This window comes from Magallana gigas, chromosome 1 (assembly GCF_963853765.1).
Source record: "Magallana gigas chromosome 1, xbMagGiga1.1, whole genome shotgun sequence".
Taxonomy (NCBI): Eukaryota; Metazoa; Mollusca; class Bivalvia; order Ostreida; family Ostreidae; genus Magallana; species Magallana gigas.
In genome coordinates, this window is record NC_088853.1 from 18,385,665 (window position 1) to 18,410,020 (window position 24,356).

The 24,356-nt window shown below is 34.0% G+C and overlaps 1 protein-coding gene across 4 annotated transcripts; it reads right to left on the minus strand.

Annotated features, from left to right (window-relative positions):
* Window positions 1–55: 55 nt before the first annotated feature.
* On the minus strand, window positions 56–22,522 carry LOC117687741 (uncharacterized). 4 transcript variants are annotated; one of them, XM_034464776.2, is made up of 14 exons: window positions 22,155–22,522; window positions 13,530–13,590; window positions 12,515–12,652; window positions 11,338–11,637; window positions 10,501–10,788; window positions 7,479–7,772; window positions 6,041–7,342; window positions 5,540–5,659; window positions 4,394–4,522; window positions 3,704–3,844; window positions 2,483–2,605; window positions 2,128–2,218; window positions 1,583–1,634; window positions 937–1,074 (listed from the first exon to the last, which is right to left on the minus strand). In XM_034464776.2, exons 1-13 carry the CDS (start codon window positions 22,158–22,160, stop codon window positions 1,583–1,585), a joined length of 3,045 nt encoding a protein of 1,014 aa, XP_034320667.2. In that variant the 5' UTR covers window positions 22,161–22,522; the 3' UTR covers window positions 937–1,074. The 4 variants fall into 4 exon arrangements, with proteins under 4 accessions (XP_034320665.2, XP_065940779.1, XP_034320666.2 ...); XM_034464774.2 differs by lacking the exon at window positions 1,583–1,634 and having other exon boundaries at window positions 56–1,074; window positions 22,155–22,497; XM_066084707.1 differs by lacking the exons at window positions 1,583–1,634; window positions 22,155–22,522 and adding an exon at window positions 16,553–16,657 and having other exon boundaries at window positions 56–1,074.
* Between the last annotated feature and the right edge of the window lie 1,834 nt (window positions 22,523–24,356).

Genomic DNA, 24,356 nt, shown 5'->3' on the forward strand with positions numbered 1-24,356 from the left:
ACGTCGCGCTAAATGTGACTTTTAACGCTATGTAATCTGTTTTTACTTTTAAAAAAAAGATGGTATAATATCCATTAAATATTAAAAAATAAATTTGAAAATGTTCGGCTCAAATGATGTCTAGGTTTCTGTTACATTAGGGAAAAAAAACTTTTATTGATATTACAGAGAACAACTAAATACAATTTCAGTGAAAAATAAAAATAAAGGTAAGGATTTGAATACTACCCATTTGATTTGTTTTACTTAGACACAAAAATTTTCAGAGATGTTTAAAAATTACACATGTCCTCATTGTGCATACATGTATTTACTAAAAAAAAAAGCATGCGAAAAAATGCATATACTGATGTGATTCAAAAGACAAACCAAACTATTAACAAATTGCATAATATCGATGAACTCGAGATACAAAAACTGGATCACTCTGTAATTGTCAACAATTTTTCCTGGAGCAAACCAGACCTTTTTAATTCCATAAATAATAGTTACTCTTCAATATTCAAACCCCATGGTTATTTTTAAAAGCCTCCCTCATGTCAAGGCCCTCTTTCTCATGACAAGTGTGGTTTCACCAAATGATTCACTGAACCCAATATCACGCTTTAGTTTGTTCTGCGAATAAATATCTATCGTTTTATCGTTTTGCCATATTTCCACGACTCTCATCACAGATTTTATAGAACTAATTACTTTTGGCCCAAAAGGGCAAACAAAACACTTAATCCAAAACTTTTTTCACCGTTTTTTCCATTTGACAAAACACATCGGGTTATAATTCGCCATACCCGAAATCAAACTATGCTGTATATACGAATGAAAGCGATGATATCAGATAAAGCATGTTAAAGTGTTTTAAGCGAGCCTGGATAGAAATCACTGTGTTCATCCATGGCGTACATCTGTTCAGCGTACTGCGTGAAGTGCGTGCTGTTCCATGTATTCCAGTCCTCTTTCACGTAATACGGAGGATAGAGGACATTCGGGCGAGGAATTTTGAAGTTCCCGCTCTCCGTGTCGTCTGATGACGTCATAGACGTATTCATTGTGCTTGGTGGTTTTTTGTCCAATTTTCTGTTAAAAATGAAATTCGAAAGATGGCGGCATATCAAAACATATTGCATAATAAATGGCAATTTTCTCTATGTTAATGTTTATTTTTTTGAACGGTGATGCGCTTCGTTAAAAATGTTCTAAATACTATAAAGGAAGCTCTTTTCGATATTTTATTTTTGTTTATTTTTTAATAAGGTTATTTTAAAAAATGATATTTATCAAATATCCCATTACAATTTTTTATTTTTGCAAGATCCAGGGCTGCATTTTTTATATAACAACGAGCATGCAAATTAAGAAAAGCTAGAAAGGGAATTGGTTTCTTTGATAGAAAATCAAAATTATTCTTACAATTGACCTGGTTTTTCAAAGATAATGAAATGCATGTATAACATGTAACTCATATTTTTAATACGCTACACTAATGTTCGTGATACATATTTTTTCTACTTTACTCTAATACATTTCCCTACCCTATTTCTACCAATGCCTTTTATCTACTAAATGTATATTGCCTACTGTTTACCTAAAAATAGGAGAGCATATCTTTTGTTGGCATTGGGATATTCCTGCCCGGGCTGTCGATGTACAAAAATAGAAAAAATGTTACCCGTTTACCTAGAACCCACATTTATCGGATATTTGAATATAACAAAGATAAACATGTCTTATATGCCATTTTTTTTTGCTCTTGATTAAACACTTAGGTAAAAATACTTCATTCAACGATTCAACCTATATGGACATGACAATGACCAGATCATTCTTAAAATTTTAGATATTATATATTTAGTCATACATTGTACAGTCATTGAAAATTTTTACAAAAAAGTAAAAAATGAATTTAGCGTTAAGTTTGCATGTTTTTCCATATCATTATATATTGGGCACGACTACCAAACCCCCTTAAAATAAACCCTAAGATATGCTTCATAGAACTAGCTAACAACTGACCCTATTGGGTGGACGTTTCTCTTAATATCTTTATATTGGAAAAATGGGTTGCAAGAGCAGAGAAATAAGTAACTGAAATAAAAATTATCTTTCTCGCACCAGTGGCGCTTAACTTACCGGCGTCGGTTGCGTCGGGTTAGCGCCAGGATGATACCTATCACATTGATCAGAAAAACAAGACCTGCAGCTGCGGCTATTGCGATACTCTCTAGGTAAAAAAAAAAAATAAGAGTAAATAACTTAACTTTAGACTGATTTTTATTATTGAAACACAATATTTTTCAACATAATTCTAAAATCAAAACAAATTATTTTCTTCTTTTTTCTTGAGTCAAACTTATGTTAAAATGCAGATGTAGCTTACTAGTATATATGTATATAAAAAGCTGACATAAGACACATCCTACAATGATGTGCAGCATAACTAAAAAAGGTTGTTGAATGACGAGCGTCCATTATATTTTTTACCGACCTAAACTTCCCAGCCCTGCTGTTCCTGTGTAACTTTTCTCGGCTGGTTCTTTTTCCTTCACTTCCGGAACTTCCGGAACATGCGCAGTCGTGTTAACGCTGGTTGCAGTGGTATTTGGAGACACTAAGGTAGAGATAGTTTTGTGCAAAGATAATGTAATATGACAAAAGTCGGTTGTAGAATTTATTGTTACATACACAATTTTTTTTATTAAATTCTTGGCAATATTTTTGTTTTAATTTATAAACAGAAAGAGAAAACTGATCGATGGGTAAAATCAAACAGGATTTTCTATAGTTGACATATTTATTTGACATTTCTTTCATTGCCAATTCAAACAAAGTCAATAGATCGACCATTATGACCGTACTTATGCGCATGCGTGAGACAAACAGGTATAACATGACTTGTTTAATCAACTACAATCAACGTCAACAATTCTTAGTTTATTATATTAGTGTTTCATTGGTGGACAAGAGTAGCCAAGAACACATAGGAACCAACGAGAATTTTCTTGTATAAATATTTCAGCTTGACTGCTATTTAAAGAATTTGCAGAATAAAATCAAAACACCCTGAGCATAGATTTTATTGTTAAACCATAACAGCTGTGTCGCTAATGACGTCAGAAACACATTTCATCAGTAACATATGTTATACACAAATACAGTCTAAGTTACAGCCTGATAAAAAACCAATCAGAAAATTCCAAATACTAATTAATCTTCCACTATAAGGGGCCTAGATCTATCTTAAGGACTTAAGGACAAAGACAACTAACTGTAGGATCTACTGACTAAGGTATGAGAGTGACATGGAAACGTGTACTCACGAATACAAGGGTTTTACTATCTACCGCTAAAGATGCGAAAGGAAAACACTTGGATACAGGTATTACTAACTACCGCTAAAGACGCAAAAATCGCCACACTATTGAGTATTTGGAAATTAACATACGTATACAGTGACTCTAAAATTAAACTACGGCTAAGGACGTATCATTATCACACTTGAAAGGACTCGGATTGGTTAAAACACGGATCGTATATAGATTCTACTAACTACTGCTAAAGACGCGACAATTACCAGACTATACAACACTAATACATGGCTTTCACTGACAAACGCTAAGGGCGAAACAATTACCAGACATCAGATAATTCGGATCGCTAACACACGGACACAGGTTCTACTAGCTACCACTGAAAACGCGAAAATTACCAGGTGGCATGAGTGCATTTGGAATGTGTACACGAATATCGTTGATTGCTTTGAACAGAATCATTGTGGACGAGTTAAACATACTGGAGATCATGGTCTCAAAGGTCACGGTCTCCGTACCGGGGTCAAGGTCAGGTACAACTGTGGAAGATTTTTATCAAATACCTATTACTATTATCTGTCCGTAGATTCAATGCTTTCAGTGATTGAATCTTCTGTAATTCTAGAATCCACAAACTGACACACTTTGCGACTCTTGTGACATGAAAATGTTTTAATTCATCTTCGTACATACCAGTTGATATAAATGCTTTGGCTATGTAACTAAAAACTTCTTCATTTTATGTTTTCCAGAGTATTCAGTAATTGACAAAAAGGTTATACTTTGTAACTCTGAAACATTACCAAGGTTTTATTTTATTATTAGTGATAAAATAATAAGTACTAAAGATATTAATGATCATAATGATAATGTATTTAATGCAAATGCAATTGATCATGATGATGATGATGACGTCGACGACGACGACGACGCTTTTATAATGTTTATTCTAATGTCAATGATAATCGCGACGTTGACTTTTCTTTTGATAACATTTGATGATGATGATGATGATGATGATGATGATTACGACGACGACAATGACGACGATGATGATTATTATTATGATGATGATGATGAATACTTACAACATCCCGCTGCTTTGGACTCGTCCTCTTTATTAGGACAATCTTCTTGTGTGTCACACAGCCAGGATCCAGGAATACACCTGAAGTTGGAGCACCTGTACTCATCCGGCGGACAGACACGGTCTTTATCTGCAAATAAAGCCACTCTGGTTATTTTTCTCGCAGAAACTTGACTCTTCTACCGGAAAACAACGCCGTTCCTCGCTTATTCCCTTATTATATGAATTGACCTCGGTTTCAATTTACCCAGACTTCTAAACAAAAAACTAAACTTATTGTGTTTTTCTCATTTGAGCAGTTGAACTAATTTTGGCGGCATTATTTTTTAACTAAAGAAACTGGACAAACATAGCTCTACATCAAAATTAAGTGTCAAAGTAGTGTGAGGTAAATACTGTTAACCAGCTTTTGTTCGCGACGATTTTACTTCACGATTGACCTAAGATGAACTGGTTTGCGGCGACAAATTTTCACGACCAAACCTTTTCCACACCTGTTTTATTTTATTACAAGTATATGGCAAACAATGGTTTGCAGCGAGAATTATTCGCGACAATGAGGCTCTTGCGAACCTTGCGAAAATTTCTCGCACGTAAATTTGGTTTACAGTAGTTTCAAATATAATCTGCGTATATTTACAACATTCTACGATACCGAAAAGATAAGATACATTGTTGTAAGTTGTTCCAGACTTGGGGGTTGTAGATTCATTACTAAATATTGCAATATTGGAAAAGAAAATTTAGCGGCCATTTTTTTACGTGTAAGTCGTTTTTTAGCATCGGTCGTTATTCCTCGTAAACTTTCCATCAGCTTTAGATGTAATTCGTAGATATGAAGTCCTAGTGAATCGCAGGTTCGTGCTGCCTTGGCGTCTTTGTTTACAAATCGTAACTTTTAGTGGGACGCATTTGCGAGCTTATTTCACACAATACGAGACGGTCGCAAAGTGAATATTAACTAAAGGTGGCAATCAAATAATCTCTTACACTTTGTTTACAGTTTGCATAAGAAGAATTTCCTACTTCACAGAAAAGCCTGTCGTTTTAGTCGGAAGTTTTTCATGACTATGTCGTAAGCTTTTTACGACTAAGTCGTAAGTATTTTTACGACTTAAAAAGTATGAAGAACCAGACAGCGACTTACTGCAAATGGATCGATCCTCGTCCCGGCCGTCCGGACAGTCCTTCTCTCCGTTACATACCCAGTTGGACGGGATACACAGGATTTCAGAGCAATGAAAGGCAAGGGACTCACACAGGTAGCCTGTGTAAATATAAATCATATTTATTAAAGATGAATAATGCAAACATTTATTATACAAATCCCTTTTACTTATTTGAACTAACAAAATTATATATCAGTCTTCAAATGTAAATAACGATTTTGTATTGCTTAGATATATTTAGTTGCGTTCTTTAGTTATATTGTATTTACATGCACTGAATTTTACATCGTTATGCCATTTTTCTATATTTTTTTTTTTGTAAAAAAAACAACATGAAATTCAGTGGATTTGTTGTCGAGTAGATCATTTGCAGAATAATACAAATCATCGTTGAGCTTTTTAAAAAAATTTATTCCTAGTTGATAATGATATAACTACCAAAAAAACAATCAAGAAAAACATGTTTTTATCAGTCTTACTATTAATGGTTGGTCCAAAAGAAAAATTCGTTGACGTTTTCGGTTTGTTCGTAGGAGAACTAGTTTGGGTGTCCCTGCTGAGATTCCTGTCGTCTGTTGAGATAGATTGAGTCGAGGTTGTCGGTTGTCTTGTGGTTGTCGAACCAGTTTGACTGTCTCTGCTAAGGTTCCTATCGTCTGGGTTTGGAGACTCGGAGTTGGGGTGAACCGATGAAGTTGTTGTTGTAGATTGAGCAACAACCTTTCCTGTGTCAGAGGTTGTGTACGACGACGTCGCCATTTGTGTTGTTTTTTCTGTTGTTGTAGTAGCTGTTTTCTTAGTAGATGTCATTTTGATTTCATCCAATCCGAAATCTGTTCCCGACCTTGTCGAAGATAATGCCTCTGTTGGGAATTCTGAAGACGGCGATGCTTCTAAATTAGAATCGCTTCTATTTATCACATTTCTATTGCTATCGAGGCTACTTTCTTTCTTCGTTGCAAGTGAAGAGTCGGCAGATGGTGATACAGAGGATTCAACATTATTTTCCTCATTCACTGTTGTTGTTGTTATATCGGAAGTCACTTGCGTGCTTTCTGATCGCTGTGTTGTTGAGAAGTCTCCCACCGACGGGCCTACGTTCGTGTTGACAGTTGGTTTGAGTTTGATTTTTGTTAATATCACTGAATTATCATCGGTCGGGAATGTACTAGTATGTGATGTTGTACTGTTAGTAGGGGAATCACTTATTGGGTGGTCTGTGACTGTTTTCTCTGTGGGTGTAGTTATCGATGCTGTCTGTATGTTTTCACTTGTTGTTGTTGTTATTTTTGTTGTTGTTTTTGTTGACATCTCAGCAGTTGTTGTTGTCGTTGTCGCTGCTGACATCTCATTTTTATCTACAGTTGTTTCTGTCCCAGAAACTGACGTCGGTGTCGTCGTTTGCAATTTTTCCGATACCTTTGCTTGCATTGTTGTGCTTTTAGTACTGGACTCCATATTTAAAGGTTTAGTTGATACAATCGAACTTGACGATGTTGTTGACTCCGATGCGTGTTCACCGTTGTCCAGCACATTCAATGTTGTTTTCTGTCTATTTGTAGCTGTCGTTGTTTTTGTTGATTGTGATGATATCTCATCGATTGTTTTGGTTGTTATATCAGCTATAGCTGTTGTTGTTGTTGTTAATATGTTAAATGGTGTTGTTTCTTTGCCTCCAGTTGTTGTTGAGATGATGTTGGATGGCGTTGTTTCTTTGTTAATTTTAGGAAGTGGAGGTGTCATTGCTGTCGGCAAAGTAACGTTCAATCCATTGCAAGTAGCTAAAATTTTAAATAGAATTATTTAAAATAAGAGCCTTTTTTTGAAATTGTTAACAAACACCAAATGCTCCTAGCTGATATTGTATTTAATGTCTTTAAAGATTAAACTTTAACTAGCAAAACTTATTCATATTACCCAGTGACGTATTATTTTTGGCACATTGCCAAATATTTGTTGGATCCACCCAGAACTCCTCGGACGTTATCTCTCTGTACTCTCCTACACATCGGCAAATCCCGTCCACACATGTTGCCGGGTATTCACATTCGTCTAGACTACACTCCTCCCCCACGAAGCTGATGTCGGGGAGCTTGCATCGCCCGTCTTTGGTCGGTACGAAGATGTCGAGGCAGCGGCACACTCCGTCACAGAGAGCGAACGGGGAGATACAGCTGGTGTTTGTGTCACAGGCCTCGTTAACCTTCACAGCTGTGGGTGTAAAAGTAAACTTTGTAAACTAAGTGTAATCAAAGGCTGTGTAAACTAGGCTATGAAAGAACTAGGTACAGTTTTGGTTGAAATCTGCCCGGTTTTGAAATTTGATGAAAATGCATCAGATGTTAAATGGACATCTCTACTTTATTGCCTGACGTCATGACGTCAGGCATATCTAAGGTTTAAAAGTTGCAATCTCCGAAACAGTGCAGACAATGGGACAAGCAATATCATGATATTTCACAAATAGATTAACCGATGGATGTTTAAAATGTCAGTATATACGTTCATAATTGATGAAAATGTTATATGGCATGAAATAACAACAGCGAGCAAGAGTTTTCAAGTAAAAGGGACGGTCACCATGCAGAGCACGTGTGTAATCCTGCTTTAGAAATAGATCAGCATTCCACCATATTTGAACGGTTAAAAAGGGGGAGGGGGTCATCGCAACAAGTTGTAACATATTGTCTATTACGGTACAATGTAAGAAATAATTGGTGTTGGATTATCATTATTACAAGAGAGTCATCAGTTTGGATTAAAACAAATATATATTTATACAGCTGGAATGTTTACTGGAGGAACTAAATCGCCAAAGCGGGGTGTGACCCCATTTTCGATTAGTTGGGCGATTTCATTAATCTTGAAAAGGGAACATAACTCTTCTTCTTTCTTCTTCTTCCAATAAAGTGAAGGACTCGTTGAAGTATCATCGCACTCGCTTGTCTTACATTACCACATTTAAAAATTACTAATCAAGTGTGTTTCTTAATTCGATAGATTTCTTCTAAAACATCCGATCCAAAGTATAATATACATATATGTAGCTGTTACAAAACATATGTCAAAAAAGTCATCTAACCCCCCCCCCCCCCCCCTGGATCTCTGCCAATGGATGAGTCCATTCGTTGCGTGAAGGGTAAAGCAGGATTTCGCGCCAAAATGTCTCATTCATAGTTTTTGTGCGTCGATTAGTTGACGAGTCTGTTGGGATCATGCAAATACCCCAGAGCACACCATGTGTTTACATCACAGGCACGTAGCATCGGGGGTTGGGGTGAGGTAGGCTGCTTCCCCCTCCCCTCTTTTTTGACAGCTGGCACTTTCTTAACTTTATAGGATAAATGGAAATATCAAGGATTTGCCCCCCCCCCCCCTCCTCCACTTTTGTAGGAGCATGCAATAATGAAAAGTTCTGCAGATAAGGAATTCTAATTGAATTGAAGTTACAGTTAGGGTTTTTTTCATGAATTTGAGAATTCATCCTTTTTTAATTGCTTGTCAAGATAATTTTAATGAAGCTGTCCACACACATTCAAAAACAAAACGTGTTTGTATACCCTCTCATTTTTAATAAGGTTGGAAGTTTTAAAAAATGCCTTTTAGTTGATTTTGCAATTAATATAACAAATACAATTTGAAAAAACGACTATTTACTCTCGAGCTTTCAAACTTACATGTACTTATATGATATGTGTGCATTCCTAAAAAATTGAATTAATAAAATAAATGAATTTCAAGTGATATATATGTACATGTTCTAGATCGAAAAAAAAGACTAACATTTCGTCTTAAATCTGCATGTTCCATTTATAAATTTATGATCAGCAGCGAAAATTAAAATTCATTTCTGATATGATAGCCTAATTGATAAATGCATGCATGCTTCCATTGAATAATTTTGTTTAGTCAGGCAAGCTTTTTGGAAAGCTATTACTTGTAGAAATATAGATTTAAATCCCATTGACATCCTTTTAAATTATATGCGGACAACTTAAGGGAAACGCAAGATATTTTTTTTCTCATAAAATCCGTGCAAATTCCTAAAGAAACCGTACCTAGTTCTTTGGCAAATACGTAAATAGGAATATTTAAAAAAGTTAAACCATGTGAACATCGAGTATTATATTGCCATGAAAACAATTAATAAAAGCTATGTGACATTAAATAAATAAATAGTGCCTGTTTGGAAGGGTAACAGTTGAAATTGACACCCCGAGAAAACCATTGTCAACCGACGCGAAGAGGAGGTTGACAATGGTTTTCGAGGGGTGTCAATTTCAACTGTTATCCTCCCAAACAGGCACTATTTATTTTGTTATACTGAATGTCTTTTTTAAAAATTTTAAGAAAATTTTACTGCTTTTATATAGGAATAACGTGAATTCTACAGCGAACCGTACGCGCATAATTTTCGCGCATGTAACATTTTTTAATGTTACCCGTTGCCAAGTGCGTTGCTAACGCTGAGGGTAATAGTAAATATTATTAACTGCGTCTTAACCAATCAGATTTCAGTATTTAACATGAAAGTATAACAATATATCTTATGAACATCGTGTTAAAAATGTTATAATATCTAGATTAACTTTTTATTATATCACAGTAAATTGAAACTATGGAAAAAGTCTTTACTGAAATGAATGTACAAAGAAAAGCAGGCGCCAAAATGTAGACCACAGCTTGGCTGTAAATTTTAATTCTCGTCATCAGTGAAGTTAGATTAGTTTTTCTTCGATTTTTTTAACAGCGCATTGTATTAAATGGATCAGTGCTCACTTTAAGTATCCTTGCAGCATCCTTGGTTTCTTTAAATCTTCGAAAACTGATGCTCACGAAGACCAATGCAACCACAAAATTACATTGTATCTACTTGTATTAAGCATGTTTTATACAAGAGAGGTTACAGAAAGTGACTTTAGTATAGAAAGCATCTCACCTTTCACACAAGATTTCCGGTCCGTCGTTGCCATGTATCCCTTGTCACACAAACAGCTAAAACCCTTGCAGCCTTCTGGACGACACTGCGCATGCGCAGGACATTGCTCGTGACGGGAACAGAGATCGTAAATGTCGGCGTCTTGTTCAACAAGGGACACGATCTTTGTGAACGATCTGGGAAAGGACGGGGTAGAATCCGAGAGGGACCCACCTGGCGGATTAACTGACGGGGGTGATGTTGTCAGCATAGGTATAGGTATAGGTAACCGTGTCCCGTTACAAAAATCTAAATAAAATAATTATTATCAATTATAGTATCACACGTATTTGCATATGCATGCCATGAGTCTTGATTTATTTAGTACCATGTATGGCCAATAAATTTTGGATTATTTATTATTGAAATTGAATTTCATCATCTTTTTTTTTTAATTCAAAATCTTTTGACTGTATAGTTTATAAATATCAGTCAACGTCATAAAGCTTTAATTATGGAACGATTTCTAGAAAATATAATAAACATTGCAGGTATAATGAAAAAAATAGTAAAAAAGTTTTATGACAAAATGTATTAAATTATTCATAAACGTACAGGTACACTATGAATGGAAAAGCTTTCTTGACATATTTTAATCTCACGGACTTGTGGACTGTTTATTTATTTAATATAATTTTTATATCTACAAGTTATGTCCTTAACCAATAACAACGGTATAAAAATCAAAATCTGTAAATTACGAACAAATCATGATGTTAAAGAAGCTAGGGTGCTGTAAAGGACACCTGCTTAGAAATAGCCAATCTGTCCTCGGTCAAAGAAACAAGTTCGACTCACCGACGGAGAAGTCTTTGTCAATACAGTAATCAGTATTCATCGCGTCGATCCAGAACTCCTCGTCGGTCAGTCGTCTCATATCTTCGGGGCACACGCAGGTGTCCCCCTCACAGACCGTCCCCCCGCTACAGGGCTTGGTCAGACACGACTCTTCCAGCACGCTGAACTCTGGGTCCTTACAGCGACCCTCGGGGGTCGGTTCCATCAGGTCGTTACAGCGGCAAACGTTATCCTCACAGATGGCGAAGTTTGATAGGCATTTGCTGGTTTTGGCGTTGCATGAATATCCTATTTTTCTGGCTTTAAAATAAAGCAAAAAACTGGGTTTTTTTAAATTGTAATGTTGTCAGTTTTATCATTATTGCTCTATGAGTTTTGTAAAGATTGTGTACTTATTTTTGATAAATTACATAAATACAAAAAATATTTGATTTAAAATATCACAAGCAATATGTATTGGCGTTTTTCTAAATCTTCTATTGTATTTCTTATATATCGATTTTGTAAGCAGCAGGTGTATGCACTATTTATTCAATTGAATTTATTCTATACTGAAAAGAACAAAAATAATTCATGATGTCACAGCAGAATTTTTACTTCTATATTAAAAGAAAATTCTCGCGTTTGCAATTATGATAGAAACGTTTAAACAAGACCTTGGACTTTTCAGTATGATGTTACGATCTATTTCTTAAAATGACGCTGATTTCAAGTGAAATTTACACTGATTGAGTAGTCTTCGCTCAAAAGCCAGACAAATCTTGTTGATTTCAAAGAGCCATGGCTGTTTGGCCTACAATGAAATTGACAAGCCTACGTCACATTGCCGTTTGACTCAACTACCCAAAGTCCAAGATCTTGTTAAAATGGTTCTAAGTGTTGTCAGGTAACAAGAAATACACTGTACCTTATGCCTGGATTTTTGAATGATTTAATTTCCGCTTTTTTCGCGATCTCTTTTACATTGCAGAATATTAAATGCGCAGAAATTATACATGTACCCGACATTGCTTGATATAAGAAACGTTTTATACGCAAAAAATTGACTACAGCAAATTCAAATAACATGTTTTCCCTATTTTTGCAAATTTTGTGACACGCGGAGAACACCGGATTTATATATACGGTACTCCATTAAACTAAATTTAAAAGAGAACCAAAAAATCCTAACACTTACCTGGTAAACAGCTGGCTCTGTCGTGACTATGGACATAGTTGGGGTCACAGCGACACGTGTAACCGTCGCATCCGGTTGGCCGACATCTTGAATTTTGAGGACACTGGTCGTGTCTTGTACATTTGTCAAAAACTAGAGCTGGTAAAAAATAGAGACAGATTTGATTTCTGTAGTCGATCAGATGATAATCACAAACCGCTTGTTATTCATTGTAATAATTCAAATGTTGCAGCACAAATCCAAATGATGTCGAAAAGTATAATTAATTTAAAAACATTCCGCGATACAACTTGTTTTCTTCTAGTACTGCTGCTATTGAAATTATTAATATTAGATATGTATACGTCAAGCTTATGTGATAATGCATAAAATGTCATAAAGCATTCCATATTAATTGGTTATATCTGATTTTACATATAAATTACATAAAAGCTTTCAAAACAGAGGGCCTTGAGGTACCAACCAACCCAGGACATTTTTGCTATAATAGTAAAAAGACCATTGTGCCTCACGTGAATTCACAATTGGCTGTGGATTTAAAGTTGTGTATAGTAAAGTATGTCGAATGGTTAACATTCAAATAAAATACATTAAAAAATGTTTATTTGTTTCATCTGGTTTTTAAAATCCAATTTCAATTTAACAGACTTTTCTATCCCATTCAATAAAGAGAGTACTTATAATTTCAGAACGTGATATAGAACCATTTTAACGAGGCCTTGGACTTTCAATACTACGTAACTATCTATTTCTTGCGTCAAAACAAGTTAAAAATGACGCTGATTTCAAACGATATATACACAAACTGCGTAGTCTTAGTTCAAACGACAGACACATCTTGTTGATTTCAAAGAGCCATGGCTGAATGGCCAGCAATGAAATAGACAGGCCTACATCACAATGCTGTTTGACAAAACTACCCAAAGCCCAAGCTCTTGTTAAAATGGTTCTAATTGTTTACAAATATATCTCTGGTGTGTAAAAGTACACAATGGGTTGTTAAATCTAAACTTACCATGAGCTATGGCAAAGTAACAGCCTAAGATAATGGCCGCGGTGTGGATTTGTGTCATTTTCTATAAAATACAAAATAAACATTTGCTTCAATTGTAGATGTTCTATATGTAACAGTTTTTGTTCTGGTAGACATGCAATACGTCTCAGAAAAAATATTTCCAATAAATTAAACATGTATGAAATAATAGAAAAAAAATCGTGAGGTAAGCTTTCGTAGATTGTATAAAAAAAGTCAAAAGATTTTTCATGATCTTATTTCGTGGAGTTTTCATGTTTGAATAAATAGCTTCGTGATTTGTTGGAGATGATTTAAGTAGGTAACGAGTATCCCCAGGAATCCACAAACATCCGTAATTCAAATGTAAATACAAAATGTTTATTTAATAATAAGCTCGTGTTATTTTTTTCATTATTTTGTTTTGGTGCATGATAAACATCACAAGGTGTAAAATCTTAGCAATGCTAAGCAGAGATCAGTTCTATTTCCCCATGCAGGTGCGGGTGGGGAAACCAAGAGATATTTTTTTCGGCAGAGTTGGGGTGTTTTAAAGTTCAAGTTTGTAATTTTACTAATTGTGAATTTATTAAGCTCGGACTACCCATCCTAAACCCCCTCCAAGATCAGCGCATGAATGTGCAGCACAATTATTTACTTGACAATTTGTGTTTAATCGGCCGAAAAACGGTAAGGCACCGCTTTGTTGTTTTTTTATGGATATTTTTACGACAATTTGGTGACATAAATAGTTAGAGGCTGAATAGTCAACAAATTACATGTACCTATCAGATCTAAATATGATTTGGTTAAATAAAAGTATACCAACTGGTAAATACAACTTTATAAAGAAAATAATTTAAAATTGATAATAAATTTATACTAAACACAGAAATATATGAGAGGGTCAATTTTACACTATGATATTAAAATGAAGTTTGGTAAAAATCCGTTTTAAGAAATTAAAGAAAAAGTAAAAATTGTACGCCGTTGAAAATCTATACACAGAGTAATGCCATCCTTGGGGGTATCTTTCTTTACTTTTGAATGAATCCATTATAACAATCTAAAGTAATACTCTAAATATAGAGCATTTAATATTTTGAGATGGCCCCACTGAAAACCAGACTGTAGAATTTAATATTTTTTACAAATAAGGTAGAAATTAATATTACTAATCACATATTAAAACTGAGAAAAAAGGCTATTGTAGTATTAATCTGCTTCAAATTGCAGAAAAAGACGATTTCCTATATATTCCTGTTGTAAATGTATCTGTGTTTTGAGCTGGCCCCTAAAGAGAACCAGAGGTTGATGTTCTTGAAAATTCGCAAATAAACTAGAGTTAGTGTTTATTACATATGGTTCAAAATAGAAGAGTTTTGCTATGATAGTTTTTCGCAAAAAAAAAAACCCGATCGGCCTCATTAATTACGTTCGATATTAATTTTTTTTTCAACACGAGAACCTGTATGGTACAAAAATGCACACAATACATTTTTCTCATGAAAATATTCCCATTAACAACGTAACCATTGGCAACCTTCGTAATGGAACTGGTGACGTAGTGAAGTACAAAAAACAAACACATGATTTTTTTTGTACATTGTACGAAGTGCTTGCGCACAGAGAGGTTGTTACAAGACGTGCCTTTCGAACTCATGTCGGAATTTTATAACTGTTATCATGGCATTGACATGGTTGTTATTAATATAAAATGCGTGTTAGCAATGCCTCTCAGGAAAGCAAGCTGTGGTTGTTTGATTGACAGCTCTATGCAGAAATCTTAAAACCAGTCTGCAATGTTTAGAAAAACTCTCTGTTTTGTGATGGCTTGAAGGTGTGAATGGATAATTAGAATGCTTTTCGTCACTTGCGTAGCTTTTATTTTGTTTTCTCTTATATTAATTGATTTACGGTTGTTTTTCTTAATTACAGATTCATTCCATGCACAACTGCTTGCTTTAATTAAAGTGTGTTTTCTTCAAATAATAGAATATCATCTCTATAGTAATTCCGATAGGTAAAAGCTTCATCTGTTTAACTAACATTATATCCTTTTTTATTGTAAGTATTAGTGATATTTTAAATTTTCTAAGAGTTGTAAAGTTATACTGAAAACTGTTGTAGCCATGATGTACTACATAATAAATACGTATCTGTCCCACTAGAGGGCACTATCGTGTGAAGTTCCAACAGCTCAACCGTACACACTTAATTCATATTTGAATTTTCATTAGTAACAGATATTAGATTAAGAAAAATACCGTAAGCAACATATGAATATCCACTATTAGCACTATTTTAAAGCCGCTACTTAAATTAAGTAAACAAGACTTTACAGAAACAAAATATATCCCCTACCTCTCTCTCTCTCTCTCTCTCTCTCTCTCTCTCTCTCTCTCTCTCTCTCTCTCTCTCTCTCTCTCTCTCTCACTCACTCTTTGGATAGAAAGAAATGTATGGTATTTTGTGATCATTCAATTATTTCCATGCTTAACATAAATGCTTAATACATAAAGAAAAAAGTTTAACAGAGCTTCAAAAGCATTTAACAATTAACGCAAGGTCAACATTTGTTTCGAAATGAATACGAATCACTTACCGCACAAGATTAATTATGACAAATGACCTTTGATTAATTCGCAATGTCTTTAACCCCTGTTCGCACTCTAAAAGAAGTGATTTAGGCGATTTTTATTACAATGTACACAATGTGATTATTTTAATCTTTTCAATATCAGAAAAGAACAGATCGATATTCAGAAAAAAAGTTCAAAATTTTCATGATTCAAAACTTGAGGTGTCACAAAACTGATTAGGCTAGAATATAAGTATGTTCTACCTATGGGAAAATCACCCCATACAAAACAAACAATTCTTTGTCAATCTCCTAATAGAGACTTTAGACCAATTGACAAAAACGTTAATTTATGCACATTCTGCAAATATTTCGTCCCCACCATTACACAAATCAAAGAATTAAGCGCCTTTCAGATCTCAATTCGCAATAAAGTAGTTTGTACCTTGATTAAGTCGGAGCAATGTAAATGACATATGGCCGAGGAATCAATCTTCTCGGAATCACTTTAATGACAGTGAACAAGAAGTTACACGTGTTTTAGTTGACAAACATCGCGGATCTTGCTTTCATCCTGTGACCTATGGTCAATGAGAGTCGTCCCTTAGTGTGATGAATGACAACTCATGCTTCAGTAGAAATGAAAAGGGGGGTGTGTGTCTATGTGACTCAGTAATACAATAAAAGCATGAAGTGCGAACTATCATTCTTTTTAAGCTAAAGAATTTGTTTCTGCATTATGATAAGAGAGAGAGAGAGAGAGAGAGAGAGAGAGAGAGAGAGAGAGAGAGAGAGAGAGAGAGAGAGAGAGAGAGAGAGAGAGAGAGTTGAAGTTGTAAAAAATGAAAACAAGCATGTTTATTTTGAGGTAATTGCTTGATGACATTTCTAAAAATGCATAGTTGGGTGCTGACATTCAAAATCGTTCTTAAATATGACCATGTTTGATTTTATATCGACTTAAGAACCGGATATGTTAATCTTCAAATGTATTTGCAATCGCAGCTTCTCGGGCCTTTCCGGTAGATATCGGAAAGGCCCGAGAAGTTGCGATTGGTTGCATTTGTACACAAAATCATTAAAAATACAAGTTTGGCTTTTTTTAAAAAGCTTACCGTCTTTAGAACAAACCCTAAACAGCAATTAGTTATCAAAGACAGTTTAATTCTTTTTTAAATATAAATGTCACCTTCCTCTACATAGCATGGCGAGTGGATTTATCCAAACATTTTTGTGTCATGTGTTGTTTAAGCCTGCGTGTCTAAAATTGAGAACTGTGTACCCGAGCTTGTAAGTTGAGATCGACTATAGGGTGAAGGAGATCTTATGTAGAGTTGTAGACTCGTATTATTTTGATAAAATCAAAGTTATACCACTGCATCTATCTAAGGTGCAAATAACTTTACCGATATTAGGCAGACCGCATCAATTTTTTTTTGTTTTTACATTTTGGTATAAATATTTGAATAAATAATGCTAAAAGAAAAACAAATAATTTCAATAGATATTGTAGAATGTTACTTTCAACTAGTTGGACCTGAAAACCAAAGGCTGAATTTCATTCATAGCAATATGTATTGCTTTTTCGTTTTCTCACTTTTAAAGATTTGAAATCTACGAAATTTGTTAAGTCGTACGTCAAAAATATCATCAGAAAATTATCTCTCTTGCGCCGAACAGTATTTCAACCAATGAAATAAAAGTAAATTTTCACATCATGTATTTTCAACCAATCACAAAGGAAAAGAAGTGCACAACCCGGAGACTGTAAATTATTTCAACTCTGTATACCGTCTTCCAAGGAAGACGGTAATTATTCTTTTTACATTTCGTTTAATTCCAAGTCATTTTTCTAGTCACAGACATAACCAGTGTATTCTAATATATCGATTCTTATTAAAGTAATTACTAAACCTGCTATAAGCCCCAAGGTTTCTTTAATCACATTGATCGCTGAATTCATATAATGTTGCTCAGTATACTCTACATGAATCTTTACCTTTTTTACCATGGGAAAGGATTGAATGTTGCATACTTTATTTCTTTAAATAAACTGTTTGGTCGTAAAATGGTTACCGATAGGGAAAGTAATTAACGCAAAATGGCGGCGCTAGCGTTAATTACCGCCAATTCGTCAGACCGTGATCCAAACGAGGCTCCGACATTTTGACGGCCATTTTATGTCCGCTGTTCAGCTGTGAATCATGAGAAATGGATGTCCATTTATGACCTGACGACGTTTGTCTCAAGGAAGAAAAGGTGTGATGTCCTTTTCATGATTCTGACAAAACAATTTCGTTTAAAAAACAAAACAACATTATAGCTATTTTTGTATTTTCGCTATAAAACACAAATAAGCTTAAAATGTTGTGTTAAGAAATCTCTTATAACGGGACTCATTTTTAAACCTCAAATAAACAGAAAAAAGCAAATTAATTTCAGTCACAACTTTATAAATTATTTTTTTTCTGGTTTGAAAATTCTGCCCGCTCGAAATTCAATTAAAAGCCATTTTTAGAACTTATTCTGCTACAAAAAAAATCCCAATCTCTCAGATTCCCAATGCTGAATAAACGAAACCAAAGCAAATCATCTGCAATCTTTATATTTATGTGAAGTATTAATTATTTGAATTTTTCGTGTTTGAAAATCCCGCCAAATCAAAATTTTAATATCCGCGGTTTTTCAAACCCGATGCATAAAGAAACCCGTTCCCCGTACCTATAGGTAGGTATAAAATAAGTCCATTGAGAGTTGGAGATTTGACAACATAGACCGGTCAGGACGTTTATGACAGGGCGTGGATCACATGACCGATATAATGAGGTCTCGGACGGGCAGGGCCAAATACAATACATGCACAAAAGCGCGATCGCTCATGCGTGACGCATGGCATGGTTGTTTGTTGTGACCCCTACATGTACATGTAGTTCCCTGGGTTTTTTAGTAGAGAAAAATAACTCAAAACAAAAATAGGTCGAGAAAAGGAAATTGCAAGAAATGAAAAAAGATAAAACGAATATACGATTATGTTAATGCTCTCGATTTTGTGTGTGCTAGTGATTGTGAATATGGGGGAGGGACGGGGCTAATAAGCAAGAAACATGTGAAACATGCAGAAAAAAAATGTTCAACAATTTACAACTTTATACTTTGATTTCCGGTAAGACTTCACCATCTTTTCAAAAAACACAACATTTGCAAAATATTTGTCAGAAGAACTGAAATGGGGTTACTTGATAGGGTTAATTGAAATTTTTCTTCATTACAGGAGGTCTGAATCCAAACCTATTAGTATGGTTAAAAATTGTTTTTATTTCACAAACTTTGAGTTGCAATCGTGTTTGTGTGTGTATTATCATAGGATTGAGTTCAACTGATATTGAACTTATACAAGCATACAGGACAGTTTACTCTATATATAAACCGAGAGGCCGTAAACTGTTAATAAGAATTTGAATAATGTGTCTATATCTATTTCATTATTATAAATCAATTTTAAAGCATCAAACTTAAAGAATTGAAAATAATTGTATATATTACAATAATTTGCAAAGAATTTAAACATACACATGACAAGTCATTCCGTTTGATGTAGTTTTTTCTCTTGGTGCAAGCCATTTAGTATGGCAGCAAAAGAAATTATACAAGTGTACATTTTTTACTTCGCCAATAATAAGCGCGTGAAAAAAAAAACAAAAAAACAAAACAAAACAAAAATCGTAATATTTTCTTCTTTTTTTTCTATTGGTGCAAGCCATTTAGTATGGCAGCAAAAGAAATTATACAAGTGTACATTTTTTACTTCGCCAATAATATAGCGCGTGAAAAAAAAAACAAAAAAACAAAACAAAACAAAACGAAAATCGTAATATTTTCTTCTTTTTTTTTTTATACAAATAACATGTATATATAGAAGAAATATACTTGCTATTAAGTTCAAAAGTTCTTTTCGGTCATTACACCGAGGAAATTGTAAAAATGGTTTATTTGTATTCTATTCTGTGTAGAAAAAAATAAGCAACCCACTACGTATTTGAATGTACGCAAAATGCAACGATTCATTATCAATTTTTTTTCTTTCCTGATTTTACAAAACACATTCCTTTATTTTCATATATATTGTCAAAGCCGACCTTTTCATAGATGTACAGTTTTTGCTCTCCGATGTTTGAAAATAAACGTCTTTGTGGTCTGGGAGTCACAAGGGCGTCTGTTCCATTGACAGGAAATTGACAGGCATTATATATCAAGGATGTGCACAAAGTTATCAGTTCGATGATTGAAATCAATGCATTATTGATAAAATCGACCGTAAAATTAAGATCCATCGATCAGTTATGAACTTTTTCACATTTTCTTTTTCCTTTTTCATGTTCAGCATCTGAGTGTTGGGTTAGTTGTGTTGAGAGAGAGAGAAAGAGAGAGAGAAAGAGAGAGAGAGAGAGAGTATTTCAAACGTTTTGGATTTTCTTCTGTTTCTCTTTATATATTGCGTTTCTTTTAAATTTATCTTTCGAAACACATGGATTCTTTTGTAACTGTGACTGTTCATAATTTCAAAAACAAAATCTGATTTTTAAAATACATTATAAATCATTTGTTTTTAGGAAATCAAATACAAATCAGCCCTTTTAATGAACTTTTTAGTGTAAAAAAATTGTTCTGATAACGAACAGTGTTCAAAATCAAACGTTCAAAAGAAAAATACAAAACAGGAGTAGAGCAAACACGGGCCTCTTAAAAAAACTAGAGGTAGGATCAGGTGCCATGGAGGAGTTAGCATCCTCTGCTGACCAGTCACACCCGCCGTGTGCTCTTTGTCGTAATCGGGGAAAACGGAAAAATCTGTAGACAATTAGGTGATTGATAATGGTCTAACAATAAGTATGAAAAACGTCAGTCAGCATGCGACCCAGCGGAAGATTGTGTTTGCTGACAAGGTTGTTGTATCGACCATAGAAATGACGAAAAGATTACTTCAATCGGGACTGTTGATAGTCCTGTTTTATCAACTTGTTTGTCAGTAGCTTGACTCACCTTCGATCATTATAAATACTGATCTATATAGTAATATTTTACCTTCAACCTTGGGATGATTTACTGACTATGTTCGTATTAATAAAAAAAATTAATTATAAATGCAATTATTTTCTATTTGCATAAATGTGCATTAGAAATCTTATTCAAGTTATGCAAATCAATGAAAACAGCAGTGACGAGGGAGAAAGAAAACACTCCTTTTTACGTTGCAACATACGATGCCAACAGGTTTGGAATGGTTTTGTATATATATAAGCTATCTCTAATTCATATCGTAAAATTATCCGATACAAATGTTAAGTTCATAACTGAGTAAAAATTCCAAAATCAAAATATAGGAAGAATAAAAAAAAAAGATATTTTGTTATCTGCTTCGATATCAATACTTATTTTCTTATATGCTATTAAAGACTTCTTAATATTCTAAACACAAAAACTGAAAAACTGTATTTTTTCCGCCACATGGTTGCTATGCAAACATATGAAACAGACTAATAATATATGCCTTCTGTATAAGGGACAGACTAGTGTATGTTTCATGACCAGAACATTACTACCTGGCCATTAATTAGACTGAGGGCTCTAAGAACAGGCAATAAAGAACATAGAAACAATGTAAGTATTAACTCAGGTAACATTTATAACCCAGGTGGTTTTTATGTTTATTAACCTATGTATGTCGGAACCTTTCTATATCGAAAAAGAATTTTTTGTTGGGGGTTATTTTGTCACATTTAACCTTATTACAAAAACCTGTAAATTTAAAGTTATTAAATCTGATTTAGATTTAATTACACTTAAGTAAAAAGGAAAGTTAACACCTTTTTAAGATTCATATCATATCAATAAGAACATCTTAAATTTTATACGATAATGAATCATAATATCTTACAAGACCTACATTCAATCATAAAAATATAATTTTTCAAAGCGAAATTAAACTGTTTAAATTGATAAACTGTCATAAAAAAAAAGAAATATCGTTCAGTTACACAGTCAATTACCTTCATCTTGGGTCGCTCTATATCAAATATCACAGCAAAAGATTTGATCTTCCTCTTGATTCTACATCACTTATTCCGTAAAGTTAGCCTCGATTCAATCCACAGTTCATTTATCCACAAAGTAAAATATTTTCCTTAAATCTACATACTGCCAGAAATTTCTCTGTTAAAAACTATACAGCAAAATTATGAATTTCACTTGTTTCATCTCAAAAATACGCGCGAAAAAAATGCAACCCTTGTTGAGAAATATTTCTTGCACGAGAAAAGTAACGAACGAAACGTCTTCTATTCCATGTAACTGGCCCTGTAGACAATACACAATAGGCAGGTAAGTAAAAGGTGTAAATCACACCTGTAAAACAGCGAGCTGTCAATCGACCTGTCAAATCGATCGGTTGACGACAGCTGGAGGTCACACCGAGAGAGAGGCCAAAGGTCAAAGGTCGTTTTAAGGTAGCGGTATTAACGTGGGTGTTTTTCTTCTCTCTAATTATTTATAGGATAAGTTAATTAACGGCATAGATATTAACTTGACATTCAGTCTTTATGACAATTTATTCTAAAGATGACAAGCAGAGCTACTGGTCTCTATTTAGTGTGTGCGGGAGGGGGAGGAGGGGGGGTCTCAGCTCTCAAATTGCCTTCGATTGGGGCGACGCTGGAAAACGCTGTTACAAATTAAAAAAAAAAACATTTAAGGATGAGTTGTATTTTTAATCGAATTTGTACAACCCTTAAAAAACGAAATATTAAATAATTTTGATAAAATATATAATATAAAGTCATTAATCTATAAAAGTGTCCTAACATGCACTCTGTACCTTTCTAAACTGATCTGTTTTGCATAAAAGAATAAAAGTTGACATGTTATGAATTTTGTATTTACTGCTACCCGGTAAAATTCAAATTTACAACATGATATTATTATGAAAAAAAAAAATATATATTATGAGGTTTCACGAACTTATAATTTTATAAATCGTTGCAAATACCTTATTTACATGTGTTCTAGAAAAAAATACCGCCAATGAATCCAAACCTGGTTTAAGAGCGATAAGGTTGTGTAGGCTCTTCGTTCAGTATGTATATTTGATTTCAAATTTTAATTAGAGTAAGACTTTTTAAAAAAATCTCTTTCTGAATAAGATAAGTTGACGATGGGTTTAGAACGGACTTTCACGAGGCGAAAAACACCAAAATATTTATTAATCAAATACCGATCCCGATCAATTGGATGCGATGAGAGAGAGAGAGAGAGAGAGAGAGAGAGAGAGAGAGAGAGAGAGAGAGAGAGAGAGAGAGAGAGAGAGAGAGAGAGAGTTGTTAATTTATGCAAAAAACAGGTAATGCAACTACTTCTTTATTTGCATATCATGTGTGCAATAGAATATATTATTCCAAAACTCTCTTCCCCACCTGCTATCTGTATCTAATTAATCTATTAATTATCTACAGCTGGTATAATTTTAAGATGCTTGCACTTTTAATATGTTGTGGGTTTATGACATTATACAATAAAAGTACAGTTCTCCATTGATGTTATGCTCTTCACGTTTCACGTTTCTGTAGAACTGATTCTGTTCTTAATTTATCATTCTCCATTTGTAACTGTTGTATTGTTAATTTCTTAAATTCAGGGATGATACCCTTTCAAATATAACATACAATTTGTATTCCATACTGGTGGATGTAATAGAATGAAAAATTTTTTTCTTTACTGTCTTAGCAAGGATCCTTTTTTTGACAAGCTGAATCAAATGCATCAACTAGCGTCATCGAATAATGCAGGTTTTAATGGTGTTCCTATAAGACGCCAAATGTATATTTATGAATTGAAGATCATTTCAAGAGAGATAACTCCAGAAAACATTTTTTTCTACTTTTGACATCTATTTTGATTATTAACTACTAGCAGTGTATTAATATTAATGATGAAAAAGAAGAAAAAAAAACTTTTCATAAACAGGAAATTTGTTAATATTCAATTTTGCCTCCCTCCCTTTAAAATAACCCAACAACAAACAAACTTCTTTGGGGGGGGGGGGGGGGGGGGTTGGATGTGATACATATATTTGTAAACTTCTTTTCAAACCATATGGATACCAAATATTAAATAAAACTTCTTACCGTCAAAATAGAGTAAAGCTTTCTTCTTAATATCTTCTTTGAAAAAAGGGATAGAATGGTATTAACTTGCAA

Excerpts from the sequence above, each read along its gene's own strand:
- LOC117687741 (XM_034464774.2), bottom strand. Across the intron at positions 4,523-5,539 it reads CGAGGATCGATCCATTTGCA|ATAAAGACCGTGTCTGTCCG; the intron begins GTAAGTCGCTGT and ends CTTTATTTGCAG. Across the intron at positions 2,219-2,482 it reads AGCAGGGCTGGGAAGTTTAG|AGAGTATCGCAATAGCCGCA; the intron begins GTCGGTAAAAAA and ends TTTTTTACCTAG.